This window comes from Triturus cristatus, chromosome 11 (genome assembly GCF_964204655.1).
Source record: "Triturus cristatus chromosome 11, aTriCri1.1, whole genome shotgun sequence".
Lineage (NCBI taxonomy): Eukaryota > Metazoa > Chordata > Amphibia > Caudata > Salamandridae > Triturus > Triturus cristatus.
The window spans coordinates 397,697,714-397,713,611 of record NC_140594.1 but is presented as its reverse complement, the minus strand read 5'-3'; the positions used below and the strand labels follow the sequence as shown (position 1 = coordinate 397,713,611).

Below are 15,898 nucleotides of genomic sequence, written 5' to 3'. Positions count from 1 at the left end.
TACTATGGAAGTCTGTGAGATTACATTTAACTAAATACCTGTATATTGTTTGTATAACAACATATTAACAACCAACCCATAAAGGTTTACTGGCTTTAACAGATGCTGTTCCCAATCAATAAGCTAGTCCAGCTGCCGTTGTCATAAGTTTTCAAAATAAGACGACCAGGGGGCGTGGCCAAGATGCCTATCGGGTGAGACTTGCATTGTTCATCTCCCCGCTCCCGTCCGCCGCGGCTCAGTCCGATGCTGGAATAGAGCGAAACGACCCCACGAGAGATGGGGACAACGGCGTGACCACACAGGAGTCCGTGGGGGATCGTCATCCCGAACCTCAAATTTAAGAGGAAGATCGGTACGCTGGAGAAGCATCAAGATGGCGACGAGCTCCCCTGACGGAGAGCGTTCGCCCAAACTGAAGCACGGAAGAAGCGGAGAGGGGAGCAGTAATTGAGCGCGACAGCGCATGGTGGCAGGATAGAGAGCGAGCGGAGGGAGCCGGACTGCCCAGTGCACAACGGTGAGCACTGTATTGCACCAAGTGGACGGGCAAGACTGGAACAGCGCTCCCCGCTAAGGCCACAAAAGTAGCAGGCCCGGGGGGAGGAAAGACATAGCGCGGCAAAGCAATCACTGGAGATCGGGCGGCAATGTTGAGGCCATAAAGAGAACAGGCACCCGCAGTGGCTTTGAGGACAAAAGGAAGGGGCTTGGGGGATCCGGCATAGGATCACGCTCCATACCAGGCCGCAAACATACCATAGAGTCCGAGAGGGCCACAAAGTTGTGAAGAGCAAGTAAAGGATCCCTTAGGGTTCCCTTGGTTCAGAACTCGCGTAGTGTTGAACTCGCCGGAGGGCGCATTATAGCCAGAATCAGTAGGAAGGAGGCAACTAGACGAGGAGAGCAAGCTTGGATACCACCAACCAAAAGAAGAGATTGCTTGGGACTCCCCCGGGGATAGTGGCAGAGAGGCACCATGGACAAACACAGAAATCCCTGGCAAAGCCTTGCGAAGGAGTACATCAAGAGTAGTTATGTCTACAGTGAGGGGGGGAAAAAAGATAGGAACGTAAAGCTGGAGGAATTCGTTGAGATGCCGAACGATATATTAAAGGTCCTCACACTTAATGTGAAGGGGCTTAACAACCCCGTGAAAAGGTGAGCCATTATCTCCTACTTACAACACTCAGAGGCAGATATCTGCTTGCTGCAAGAGACCCATCTCTTGTCTAAAGAACGGCTCCGCCTAAAGTCTAGAGCCTTTCCCCAACAGCTTTTTCCTCTACCACAGAAAAGAAGGCGGGAGTCGCCATTCTGATCGCTAAACACTGTAAGGGGGTATTGAGAGATAAAGTGGCAGAAATAAAAGGGAGATTATTAGCATATAAGATTCAATGCGCAGGTCAGTCATTGGTGATTGGGTCAATATATGCACCAAACACAGGACAGGAAGGTTTTCTGAAATCGGCCCTGGAGGAGACTTTGGTGACGCAACCGCGCATGACATTGGTAGGGGGGACATAGATCTAGTCTTGGAAGTGGCCAAAGATAGATCGAGTAGTCGCTACAACCAGAAGGGAGAGCTATCGCGGAAGGAGTGGTTACAAGAGATGGGCCTGGTTGACCTATGGCGGGAAATACATCCTCAGACATTGGGTCCTATGCTCGACTTGACTACTTCTTTGGTACTAGAGAAATCCGAGCGATAATGACAGAGGTAGACATTAAACCAGCGGCACTCTCCGATCATGATGCAGTTAGACTCACCTTACAGCTACCACCGCAGCAGAGTAGGAGGGGGTGTTGAAGATTGAAGGAGAATATGCTTAAAAAAAGGCAGTGCTACAACAACTCACCAAATGCTTTCAGGACTATTTAGACATTAACGATTCCCCGAGGTATCCACTCCCATAGTGTGGGAGGCCTTGAAGGCGATAGTGAGAGGTGAACTAATGGCTATCACGGATGCTGAGAATAAGGAACACAAAGAGAAGCCGTATGAACTATCCACACAGGTTAAGGAATTATAGAGAGTACATAGCCGCACAGGGGCGCCCAGTGTATGGAGACAGTTGAAAGCCACGTGAGCACAATTAGCGGGGTTAGATCTAGCTAGAGCAGAGTATGTGGCGCTCCTACTACATTGGGGGAGACAGAACAGGGTGCATGTTGGTCAGCAAACTTAGAGCTCAAAGGCAACAAACTAGGATACACTCCCTTAAGGGACAATCGGGGGAGGAAATCACAACTGACGAAGGCATAGCGCATACCTTCCGCGACCTTTATGCGGAATTATATAAAAGAGAAGCCCCAGCTGAGAACATCATAACATCCTATTTACAGAGAGTCCATACGTCCAAAATAACCCCAGACCAAGCAGACGCTCTCAATGCCCCCATAAGTATCGAAGAAGTGGTCACAGCGATCTTGCGGCTGAAACCCCTAAAATCGCAGGGACCGGATGGATTCTCGGCGGGTTTTTATAAAACATTTTGCCAGATTCTAGCCCTGCTACTGACGACGGTGTTTAACTCCTTTGGGGGTCCAGAAACAATTCTTCCAAGTATGCTCGCAGCGGCTATAGTGGTGCTACCAAAACCCGGAAAAGACAAACAGCTTTGCAGTTCTTATAGACCTGTGTCCCTTCTGAACGTGGACTTGAAGTTGTTCACGAGTATATTAGCTACGAGATTAAGCCCCTTGATGCCAAACATAATAGAGCGCGACCAAGCAGGGTTCATCCAAAATCGGTGGTGATAATACCAAAAGAATCCTTCATTTAATTGATAAGGCACACCACACAAAAATGGATGCAATCTTACTGGCGATAGATGCCGATAAGGCATTCGATCGAGTAGACTGGAGCTTCTTGGGACAGATAATGACCCACTTTGGAGTGGCGGATAGATTCCGGGCATGGGTAGGGAGTTGCTATAGTTCTCCTTCAGCCACAATTACAATTAATGGCATTTCCTCACGCCCTTTACCATTCAACGGGGCACCAGGCTGGGGTGCCCTTTGTCACCCCCCCTGTTTGCCCTGTACATCGAACCGTTGGCTCAGAGGATCCGAGAGAGCTCTGAGATTCAGGGAATTCCATTTGGGGGAGAGACACACCCCATTAGTTTATATGTAGATGATGTCCTGGCAGCATTAGAGAATCCAAAGAGATCACTCCCTTTTTTTCTGGAAGAACTGGAGCTTTTCAGGCGGGCTTCGGGGTTCCGAGTAAACGTCAGTAAATCCCAGATCCTCAGTCTGAACCTCATAACCTGGGATTCCAAAACGGGAAGGGATTTAGCCCCGGAGATTCAGACGGTAGAGCTGTCCCTTACTTGGGGATAGACCTAGCAGCTACTACGCAGCAAATTTGAATTATGCTAAATTGGCGAAACAGATCAACAAGGACCTGGGTAACTGGGGTCACCAGCACTTAACGCTGATGGGCCGTATTGCTGTGGTCAAGATGTCTATGCTGCCTAAAGCATTATATTTATTTCAGACCTTGCCGGTCTCCCCTCCGGAGGACACCATCACTTCACTACAAGCTGACATCCTTCGATTTGTGTGGGCCGGGGCTAGACCTCGTATGCAACGAGAGTTGGGGTATCAGAGAGCAGAGGATGGGGGACTGAGGATCCCAAACTTAATGGACTACTTCAAGGTGGCTCAGCTGAGATATCTAGTTGAGTGGAATAGGTCTGAATCTGAGAAAATATGTTTATTTCAGGACAGGGCGGTAGCTGGACTTCCCTTGTGGAAGGTTCCTTTTTAAAAGAAATCAGATAGGCCGAAAAGCCTCCAGAGGTCACCAATCACGAATACGGTGATGAAGATTTGCAATGGAGTGGCTCACAAAACGAAACTTACGACGTTTCCCTCACCTTTGACACCACTGCTAGGGAATAGAGAGTTCACCCCAGGAATGGAAGACAAGGTATTCGCAGCATGGCAAAATTCACAATGCAGATCTGCAGGCCACTTGTTTGACGTGGAGGGCATCATCCCCTTTTCACAGCTATTGCAGGACTACGGGCTGTTGGAGTACAAAGGGATACGATACCTGCAGATCCGACATTGGCTGCTGCTTCCTGAAATACAGCCACAAGTCAGCTGTAAACTGACAAAGTACGAAAAATGGTTGATTACTAAACAGAGTGACAAGGGACTGATCCCCGAACTTTAGGCTATGCTTCAACAGTCGGCCCCACAGCATCCCAAACCTAGCCAGAGAAGATGGGCGGCAGAGTTAGGAAGAGATTTATTAAACAAAGAGTGGGGAGAAATGTATTATAGAGCTAAGCATACAGCATGCAACATGTCCAGTATTGAGAGGGCAACCAAAATTGCTACATATTGGTATCTTACTCCTGTACGTCTTAACAGAGGAAATCCAGACCATAGCCCTACATGCTGGAGGGGATGTAACGAAAAAGGTACCCTAGTACACTTATTGTGGGAATGCCAGGCCTTGACAGCTTATTGTTCCCAAATTTTGGATGAAACCGATCAGCAGTTTGAAACGCAGATCCCTAGATTCCCAGTGTATGTGGTGCTGGGCTTACCCAACCCTCTGACATTTCCATTAAAATCCCATTGAGGAAGACAGATGGGGTTAGCGTTGGGGGCGGCTCTCCAGAACATATTGTCACATTGGGGGACACAAACAACACCTACATATCTGGGCTGGCTACATAGGTTGTGGTATATTCTTGGAATGGAGCGCATTAATGCCACTTTGATAAATTCCGAAATTGCATTCAAAGAAGTTTGGAGACCATTCCTTTCTCTTCTATCGACGGAGTTTAATGAGATTACCTGCCCAAGATACCTTCGCTTGTTGTGTTTAACAGAAACAGCTCGAGTATCCCCAACCACCGAGGGAACCTAGAATAGATGACCCACAGGGCCCTAGAGAACTCATGACACGAAATACAGGTAGAGGGGGGAGGGCAGTTTGAAGCAGTTATACATTTGATGTTTTATTTTAAAGTAATGTATTTGGCACTATAGTACAAATCGAACATGCTTTATAAGAGAGGGCTATTCTACGGAAAGCTGGAATTAGAATTGTAACAGAATAGAAGGCCCCTTGAAAGAATTGTAATGTACTTAAAGCACATGTGAGGATGTTGACTGTACAATGTCTGTTAACAAATAATAAAAAAAAGATTTAAATATAAAATAAGACGACCAGATCTATGACATTGGACATAACATTTCCCAGCGTACCAGTCAGGACAATAGATTGTCACCATAATCAACTGATTCCTTCAGTTTTGAGAGTTAAGATTTTCCACAAAGCAACCATCAGACACAGTCATAAAGTTGGAAAGCTATGCAAAACTGTAGTTGGCTAAGCAAAATTCTATCTCTCTTAAGAGGGCCTAACAAGGATTCTCAGAGAGCAAACCTTCTATATTCACTGTTTATCACACAATGCAGCCAACACCAAAACCATTGCCTACTATGGTAATCTGTGAGGTGTCATACAATAACAAATCTATCTATTGACAACAGATAGGTAATAAAAATACATACTTAAATGACTATTGACTTTGATGTATGCTTTTCACTGTAAATATATCAGCCCTACTGCCTTTATCATAACATTTTATAGTAACCAGATCAATTCTATACGCATGACCATTGGCTTGCCACCATAACTAACTCAGTCCTGCTGTATGTAGTATGAGCTTTGGTAAGAGCCACAAAGTGCAATACATAGTCTTTTTTTACTGGAAGGGCACCAATTTGTATTCAGGGGAACCAACGTGTGTGAAGCCTACGCGCCTCTCTTAGGAGTACTCTGAAATATATTTGTTATTGCTCACGTAGGGTGAAGCAACAGTTGCACTGTCAGGATAGACCTAAAAATCCATGTAGATTAGTGGAGCCGTGGGCATCCCATATTGCTCTCAAACACATAGCTGCACTCAGAAGTCTAAAGTTAATGATGTAAGGGGACAATACTTGGACTGTAGTCAATCAATCAGTAAATTTCTAGAGCGCACTACTCGCCCGTGAGGGTCTCGAGGCACTTGGGGGGGGGGGGGGGGGGGCTGCTACTGCTCGAACAGCCAGGTCTTGAGATGTCTTCTGAAGATCAGCAGGTCCTGGGTCTATCGTAGGCGGATGGGGAGGGTGATCCAAGTCTTGGCGGCGAGGTGGAAGAATGATCTGATGCGTGGAACGGTGGCGAGGGCAGCAGAGCGAAGTTGGCAGTTCGGGGTGTAGAAGGTGAGTCGTTCGTTGAGGTATGCTGGTCCGATGTGGAGTGCTTTGTGAGCGTGGGTGAGGAGCTTGAAGGTGATCCTCTTGTTGACAGGGAGCCAGTGCAGGTCTTTCAGGTGGGCTGCGATGTGGCTGTGGTAGGGGATGTCGAGGATGAGGCGTACAGAGGCGTTCTGTATGCGTTGTAGTCGTTTCTGGAGTTTGGCTGAGGTTCCCGTGTAGAGGGCGTTGCTGTAGTCCAGCCTGCTGCTAACGAGGGCCTGAGTGACCGTCCTTCTGGTTCCAGTGGGGATCCATCTGTAGATCTTGCAGAGCATGTGGAGGATGTTGAAGCAGGAGGAGGAGACTGCGTTGACTTGCTATAATACATTCTGCTGCCAAAGAAAAGCAAACCTCTAAAATGATCTAGTTATTTAACCTCTTCGCTGCGGCGCAAATTCCGCCGCAGCGCTCCCGCAGTGCTGACATTCCGATCGCGGGCGTGGTCATGACGTCTCCCGGCCATCGTCCGCACACGCCCATCGTGACTCATGACGGCCGGGAGACGTCATGAGCATGGAAGAGGCTAAGACGCTTTAACAGCACTACAATGCCACATGTGTGCCCTCTGAGAGTTCTAGCTGAGGCAGCCATACTGCCGCTGGATCAAGCCGCTGGCTAAATAAACACAATAATTGCAGCTGTGTTGAGGGGAAAAACTTTTTTCAGTGGAAGAGCACAACTTCTGCCCAGTCAAAACATGTTCTCTTGGCTACCAATATGTATGCGGAGCCAAAACCCCTCACTTTAGTACTCTCGAAAGCTCTATTTTAGGTTGATCACATTATGTCCGGCAATAGCTGGTCTGTCAAGCCAGACATAAACATTATCTTTGTTGGGGCAAAACAATACAAAATGCATTTTAGGCCACACTGTTGTTTGTGATGATGGCTTTTGTTGGGTCAGAATTTTGCGCAGGGGAAATGCTACTTCTCTGATTATAGGCATAGGGATGTTTGGCAGTGATTATGCTTTCTTCAGTAGGTCCTTTCCTTTGTCGACCTAATGAAATTGAAAGTCTTAATTCTGTGACATTGTTTGCTCTCCCTTCCTGTTCCTCCTGCAGTTATTGTTTATTCCTTTTTTCCCCCTTACAGTGTTCCTTTTACATGTACATCTCATTTAGTGATTGTATGGCCTTTTTGTTTCCCTGCAGTACTGATGCAGAAATGAACTCCTGGGTGTCTCGGATAAATCTAGTAGCTGCTATGTTCTCTGCTCCTCCATTCCCAGCAGCCATTGGCTCCCAGAGGAGATTTGTGCGTCCGATCCTTCCCACTGCACATTCCAAGCAATCCCTGGTAAGGCTGTGGCAGACTGACTATCAGCATTCCTTTTGTTTTCTAATCAGATGGTGGATAGGAGGCACAGCAACCCTGAAGAGGGTTGCCAAGCTCTGTTAAATTGTATTTTTACAGTATACATATCTACATCCAGGGGTTGTACTTTATTCCCCTATCTTGTGTTTGGAAAATAAGCATACAAAAAGATTGAACATCAGCAATAGACAGCATCTACATGACTCATAATGAAATTGACTGTAAGCCCAGAAGAACAAGTTCCTTACCTTCACTAATGACATTTCTGGTGGATACTCTATCTCCCTGCAGAGTCCTCACCTATTGAATCGCTTGCTGGCACAAGACTGGATCCAGAAAGTTGAAATAGCTCTCCTGCACTGCTAGGTGGTGCCTCAGCTCCAGGATCCTCCCTGGGTATGCAGTGTAGGGCTCCACATTGGTACACCAACATCCGTTCCCCTTGGCCTCAAAGGCGGAGATGAGACTGTTGAGATTGGCAAAATACCAGTGAACCAAACTAACTTGAAGCTTTATTATCAGTTGCATGACCACTCCTCAGAACGTAAGGTAGGCGGAACAGAGTGTGGAATCTGCAGGCAGACAAAGTATCCATCAAACATCATTATTGAAGGTAAGTAACTTGTTCTTCTGATTAGTACTTCTGCCTGCAGATTCCAGGCCTTTTAATCACAACCTAAGCCTTATTTCCCAATTAGTGAATACGAAGAGATCTTATAACTAAGAAGCCCTGCAACACCGATCTGACAAAATTGCCATCTCTGTGGACTTTAAAGTCAAAACAGTAATGCCTGTTAAAAGTGTGGACAGAGACCGATATTGCAGCATGGCAAATATCCAACACAGGAACGCCCTGAGACAAGACTGATAAGGAAGCCTTTACCCTGGTGGAATGGGCTCTAATGCACTCAGGAAGTTCATTCTCTGCCATGGCATAGCAGATCTTGATGCATAGGATGACCCAAGGAGAAATTGTCCACTTCTGAATCCCCTTGCCCTTCTTGGAGCTCACATAGCCAAGAAAATGTTTATCTTTGGCCTGAAACACTTGGGTCTTCTCAGCATAAAAACGGAGAACCCCGCAGTAGACCTCCTTTGTGAGATGAGGCGAATACTAGACAGTCTGCAGAGTGATCAACTGACCTACATGAAAGGGAGAGACTACTTTGGAATGAAGGAAACCTTCATCCGCAGCAGTGAGCAAAATTATTTCAGGGTGCTTGTGATGCATTTCTTTTTGCAGATGTTAAGGACAGGTTTTCTTGTCTGGTTCTGCAGTTGTTAGAATCTGGAAATGTATTTTTTGAAGAGGCGACAGTAAATGTGTTGTAGTAGTAGAGATGCCTCAGGGTGAAGGCTCGTGTCAGTTTGATTCTATAGATCATATGGAGGAGTCGGAGTATTTTTGGAAGTAAAGAGAACTGTGTGTTTACATCCTTTTCCAAAGCAATGACTTGTGAAGCGAATAAGAGGTTGTTATCAAAGAACGTCTCACAACACTGTGGCAAAATGGTGGGAGGGGTTCAAAGGCTCGAGGGCTTGTCAAATAGTATTGAGAGGCTCGCTGTTTCCAATTACTGTAATCTCCTTGGCACCATCCTTTCACAGGAACCTGCACTTTATTAACTAGATTGCCTGGTCAAGGCAAGAGGTGATGTTGCTTGTGTTTTCGGACCCATTTTTCAGACAGAATTGTATACCTTTAGCATACATTTGGAAGTTTACCTTATACTGCTCAAGGAGCTAAGCAAAAGGGCGTGCCTAAATGTTGCATGAAAGGTACAAAATGAATGATTCTCAAGGGACACTGCAGGACATTGCACATTGACCCTTGAGATACACTGCAGGAATGATATGATCTTAACTTATTGGCTATAATTGGTGGTAAAGGATTGGGCCCATTGTAGCTTGGGTCAGAATATACTTGCCCCCTGTTTAAGCCCACCCAAGCAGAATTTTGTGACTTCATTGTGGTAATTTGCTGATAGATCAGGGCGGTTTTGTTGTCCTTTTCCAAGGAGAGAGGAGGAGCTTTTCACCCCTATTTATTAGCAGAGGTGATTTCAGTGCCACTTAAGTAACACAGTTCAAACTTTTGGTATTGAAGGAGGACGTTAAGTTCCACATAGTCTTGAAGCGGAGTCATCACCTCCCTTCTCATAATTTTGATAAAGCGTTTGAAAATTAAAACTGGTCAACTGTATGCCTTGACTTTAAGGTTTAGATTGGTTTTTCAGGAAAGGGGTGATCAAAGCATGTTTCGGAGTCAGGGATATAAGGCAGATGTGGCAGAGCATCAGGCCATTGGAAAATTGAGGCTTTTGTTTTGGCAGCCAGAATCAAAAGTGGGCAATAGAAGAGATGTAAGATGGAACCACAGCTGTTTTACCAACAAATGCTGTTGCAACGACGCTGGAACAACAAATGCATCCTACAACAACTTTTTTTTCTGCTACAAATATCCCTTTACAACAAAAATGTACATGTTTTACGGCTAAGTATAAACTCTTTATATATATATATATATATATATATATATATATATATATATATATATATATATATTCACTTAAAAAACCATAGGTTTCACACATGTTATAGTTAGCTGTACATTTCACTCGTAAAAAAACAATGAAATTCCACGTTATAGTTAGATCAGGTAACTATAACTTGCGCGCCAACAATAAACTGCTGATGACGTCACATATTACATCACTCATGACATGGTCAGTGACATCACTTTTCACATCAATGATGACATCTGAAATGACACATTGTGGATTGCGGTCGCGCAAGTTATAGTTACCTGATCTAACTATAACGTGGAATTTAATTGGTTTTTTACGAGTGAAATGTACAGCTAACTATAACATGTGTGAAACCTATGGTTTTTTAAGTGAATTTGCAAGGTTTTTTAAATGCTAATTCCTAACTATAACGTGTGTGAAACCTATGTTTTTTTCAGTGAATTTGTACGGTTTTTTTAAATGCTAAGTTATGTATTTATTTTTTTATTTTTTTTCTGGTTTTTCACTGTGCGCACACCCTGCGCGCACGGTGCGCGCGCTGTGGGCACTCGCTGCGCTTCGCGCACCGAGCGCCCACGTTGCGCAGTTCATACCGTGCGCACCTCGCCTTTTTTTACACAGTAACAATTTTTTTTTCTCCCTTGCGGGTCCTTCAATTTATTTAATAAATGTGATTATTTCTTTTTTTTTTTTTTTGTTTTTTTTTTTTGTCGTGCGCGTACGGTAAGCTTACCGTACGCGCACTCCGCAATTTTTTAAAAAAATTATTAAATGTATTTTTCGTACTTTTTGGTCCTTCGTGGACCCCCTGACAAACGCTAGGGGGTCTGCAACTCTCTTCGTTGCCCCCTTTTCACGTTATCCACCTTTGTTTTTCAGTGCGAGAGACAGAAAATGGCGGCCGACACTTTCTGATTTCGACCGATTCGAATGTTTACAGTCATGTAACCACCAATCAGAATTGAGCTCGCGCACGGCACCGTACGCGTACAGTAAGCTTACCGTAAGCGCACGGAGCGCGCTTACAGATATATATATTGATTTAAAAACTATTTTCTCAGGACCTACTGAACAGATTTACACCAGACCTGCAAAAGGCACATCTCTGACCTGAGGACTACCTCTCTGCCAAATTTTAAGTAATTCTGTTCAGCCGTTCGGGCTGTAGCTCGGACTAAAGGTCCTATGGGAAAATGCATGGGGAAAACGCGTTTTGGGACCCCCCTTTTTTCTCAGCCCCCGCTTGACGAATACCCCCGAGACTTTCAGGGTAGGAGCGGAGCGGAGCGCCCCACCTATTTTGAAAATTTCGCGAGGATTCGTCAACCGGCGCCAAAGTTATTCCAAATAGAATGTTGCGGATTTCCTATGGAAACACGGTCCTAACTATAACTATCTACTGGCGACCGCCAGTAGATAATATATAAATGCTGTTTCCCGAATAGAAGAGGTCTCGTTGTTAAAAATGAATCAAGAATACTGTTTGGTATATTTCATAATAACAAAAAAGAAAAAGTCATTAAGATCCATTCTTTAACTGCACTGACACATCGAGGATATAACAATCATAATTACTACTTGCAGGATGCCAGACCATTGTAACAAAAATATTTCTATGTAGCCACAAATTAAATGAAGCACGGATAGTTTCACATCCCATTGCATCTAAAGAGTTGTCATGTAGTTCCTATAACCCTATATAGGATCTGCGCATTTAAACAACATAGACTGTGGGATTGGTGTCCAGACTGATTCCAGACACCCCGACCGGGTATGTTTGTCTGTATACCAACTAGCTCACAGTGCCACTAGAAACCCCTCTTACCAAGGAGAGAATAGTTCTTGCAACTATCGAACATGACAACTCTGTACCATCAGGGATCGTGGAAACAGTGCAGTACTTTTTGCTCAGTCACTCGTGCTCACTTTGTCTCAGAGAGATACACAGAATAAAAGGTGGGGACGTTTTCAATAAGCATTTATTGAACCAGTATCATTCTAGTGTAAAATAGGTGTGCTGAAACAACTATAAGACAGAAACAGATATAAATGATTATAAGCACCAACAATAGTGCTAAAACAATGAATACAGGCAGATATATAAAATACATGACGGTAATAATGCGTACTCCTACGATGCAACCCTAACTAGATGTACCCAAGTGTACCTAGCATGTATGTAGGTGTAGACTAAGAATCCCTCTAGGATAAAGTCAACCCCATTACCTGGAGTGAGAGACTGTGGGACCCCGTCTTGGTTTCGAGATGGACACCCCGTGAGGGATGTCGGACCACTGCGAGCTGAAGTGTCTGCGTGCAGGAACCTCAGCGTCAGTGTGTCAGCATGGAAGTCCTTTTTCTCCTCTCCCTGCCTCAGCAAAGATATGGTGTTTATATACCTAAAGTGGTACCCTCAGGGGATCTACCTTGCTGTGTCATGTCGGACTCAGGATGATGGAAGGAATGACCCGTATACATAGTTATTATGCAGGAGATGGTAGTTCTGCTGAGTTTTCAAGAATCCTCATGCATAATGAATGAGGCTAGTTTTCCGGGAAAACCCCACGTCCTATTAGTAGTACCGTAACTAGGTAAAAGGTCAGTCCCAAGAACTGTTATGGAGTGTGAAGGCAGGGGAAATATAGGTGAAAGGTTAGGTTGCTACCTGAGCCTGTATTGGAGTGCCTGTATGAAACATAAAAGCATTAAGTGTAACTGTTGTTTGTGGTAAGTGGCAAACATTATCAATTCCATTGACTACCATGGAAGTCATGTAGGAAGCTGGCTCTATATATACTATACCAAAATGAAGTATAGTGTGCACAGAGTCCAGTGGAACCCCAAAGGTAGGCATAGGTAAAAGTAGATAGCACTTTACTCTCTATTTGTGGTAGTGTGGGCAAGCAGTAAGGCTTTATCTTATCAGAGGGTAGTGTTAAGCATTTGTTGTACACACTCATGCAAGAAATGATGTCACACACTCAAAGACTGAACTCAGACCAATTTGTTTGTATCAACAATATTATTTAGTTATTTTATTTCTAGAACCAAGCCAAGCCTCGTGCAGGTAAGTGAAATAATACTTTGCAAAATCCTATGCAGTGTTTTACAGTTGAATGCAGTTTAAAATTCAGTTGGTTTAATGACAAGTAAGTCAACAGTTCGAAATGACTTTTCAGTTACTTTACAGATTACTGTGCGCGTAACTTTTTAATTACTTTTGTTAATCAGTGTGATATGCCTAGATATCACGCTGAGATATTTTTTAGACAAAATGTAAGTAATTCACTTTTAGTACATTGGCAATTTTTCACTGTTTCATACAAACCAACTCCACACTTAAAAGAATTTTAAAGGAAAAACAGTCGATGCAATCCTACAAAAGGAAAGAAGTTAACGGTTTGCAGGTAAGTACTTATTTGTGGGAATTGGTATTCTGGGGTTAGAACCAGGGTTCCTCCAGGGTCGAGGATGCCCAATGTTATCCAATGGGGGTAGGGGGCCCCCGGTTGGTGGCTGCTCACAAGCAGGCCACAAGGTTGTGGGAGCAAAGCTCCTAGTGTTAGGCTCAGGGCAAAGGGGGATCAGAGTTGGTACCCAAAGTACACCCGCAGGGGCGGCTGGGTGCACGGTGCTGTTTTGGCATCGGGTGCCCTGTTGGTTTCAATGGGGAATCTCCAGTTGCAACAAACCCTGCAGGCTCGGGGACGAAAATCTTCTGGAGATGACAACCAGTTGGAGAGGTATGTTGGGATGCCTGGGGATGCTGGGACACAGTCGGTTGGGCCACCCAAGGCCATGGGACGTTCTAGTGCAGAGGAGTCTTTAGGCGCCGATGCTGGGGCACAGTCGGTTGGGCCACTCATGGCCATGGGACGTTCTAGTGCAGAGGAGTCTTTAGGCACCGTTTTTTTTTTTACCAGCTCCGGTTGTGGTCAGGGGGATCCTCCAGAAAGGGGTTGCAGGCGTTGATTGGAGACTCGAGACAGGTCAGAGATCACCAGATCTCTGGTGAGGATTGCCAGGGAGACCTCCTCGTGGTGTTGGGCCACTGGAACTCGGGCCGTGGGCGTTGGGTGCAGAGTGTTGCAGACTCACGGATTTGACCAGAGCCAGAGTCTATTGTTGAGCAAATACGGTGAAAAACAGTATCGGAGCTGCACCACTTAGCCACAAAAGTCCAAATTCATAATAGTCATAAATGTTCAACGTAGCAAGAAAATGGATGTGTACATTTTTGGGGGTATTTCTCTTCTTTATTGGTTCGTTCTTAAGAGATAGACAGCCAACGCGTTTCGTCCTTAAACACAGGACTTCTTCAGGGCAATGAAGATTCTGTCTGGACCAATAGGTATAAATTGATATGGCAATGACCTCGAACACAAATGTAGAAAGCAAAGGTGATGATCATACCCATGCATAAAGCTCATCTATTGAGCACATGAATATTCCAAATTATTGTGGCTAAGTGGTGCAGCTCCGATACTGTTTTTCATTTTGTTGCCCCTACCAGTAGGGGAGTGCTTTTTGGACAGGGGGCACTTTTGGAGAATTGCACGCATTATGACTTCACATCGCTTGATTGTAACTGGTGATCTTTTGAGATTGGTGCCTATTGGTTGCTTTTGGTCCACTGTTCAATTTGTATGTTTTACTTGAGCAAATCCGGTGTTCACGGGACACAAAATCTTGGTTTTGGAAGGCAGGGCAGGTCCTTTGGGTTCTTGAGGGCTTCTGGCTACAGAACACACCAGGATTTCGCTGGAGCAGGTTCGAGGTGGGAACAGGCCGGTCGGGCTGGGGCCAAGTCAGTGGGTCTCCTCCTCTTCTTAGTTCAGCACGACTTCTTCAGTCCTTCTCTTCTTCTGGTCGGTTCTTGTCTGAGGAGGCAAGGTTCAGGGTTGCCCCTAAATACTAGATTTAGGGGTGCTACAGGTAAGTAAAGGTCGGGACCAATGGGTCAGTGGGAGGGGGCATATACCTCTCTGGTTGGCTGGGTCCCCCCATCTGCAAGATGGCGGGGACTGAGAGTTGTGCTTTACCTCGCCACCCCCACCTGAGGGGTGGGGTTGGCAAAGGTGGGCATTCCTCCCTTCCTCACTTGGTTTTCCTGCCAATTTTCCCTCCCAAAGTGGGCATCCGAACCGGTGAAGGTCAGTTGCTGGAAGGTTGGGGTAGCTCAGAAAGGCGGCACGCCTTTGAAGCTTACCCTTCATGAACCCTGCCCATCCTGGGGGAGGAGGCTTGGCACCTCGTCCGAAGGCGTGTATTGTTTCAGACCCCCGAGAGCAGCAGGCTCTCAACCCAGGAGTCCAGAAGCATGTCTGGTGGTGGCAGCTGGCGAGCAGCCACTAAGCCAGGACTCTAGTGTTAGGTCGTTTTTCAGGGGGCATCTCTAAGATGCCCTCTGAGTGCGTTTTTCATTAAATCTCACACTGGCATCAGTGTGGGTTCAATGTGCTGAGAAGTTTGATACCAAGCTTCCCAGTTTTCAGTAAAGCCATTATGGTGCTGTGGAGTTCGTCGTAACAAACTCCCAGTACTATATATTCTACAATGTCTAAGAAGTGGCTCAGGCTCTGTAGAGGTACAGGGCTCATGCACCTGTACCCTCACCACTGGTATAGTGCAACCAAGTAAGAGGGGTGGCTGACCTATGCCAGGGCAGTGGGTTGTAGGCATGGCACATAAGGATATGTGCCATGTCGACTCTTCACTTTGTTCTGCACCAAAACACGCAGCCTGCAATGGGGGGGGGGGGGGTGTAGGTGTGTG

At 45.6% G+C, this 15,898-nt stretch overlaps 1 protein-coding gene across 1 annotated transcript in view; it reads left to right on the top strand.

Moving 5' to 3' along the window:
- The window catches only part of LOC146784284 (uncharacterized), a 356,736-nt gene that overhangs the window by 288,089 nt on the left and 52,749 nt on the right, over positions 1-15,898 (top strand). The window contains exon 14 of the mRNA XM_085635400.1: positions 7,433-7,577. Within this exon, the coding sequence (XP_085491526.1) occupies positions 7,433-7,577 (145 nt within the window). The remainder of the gene's footprint in view (positions 1-7,432; positions 7,578-15,898) is intronic.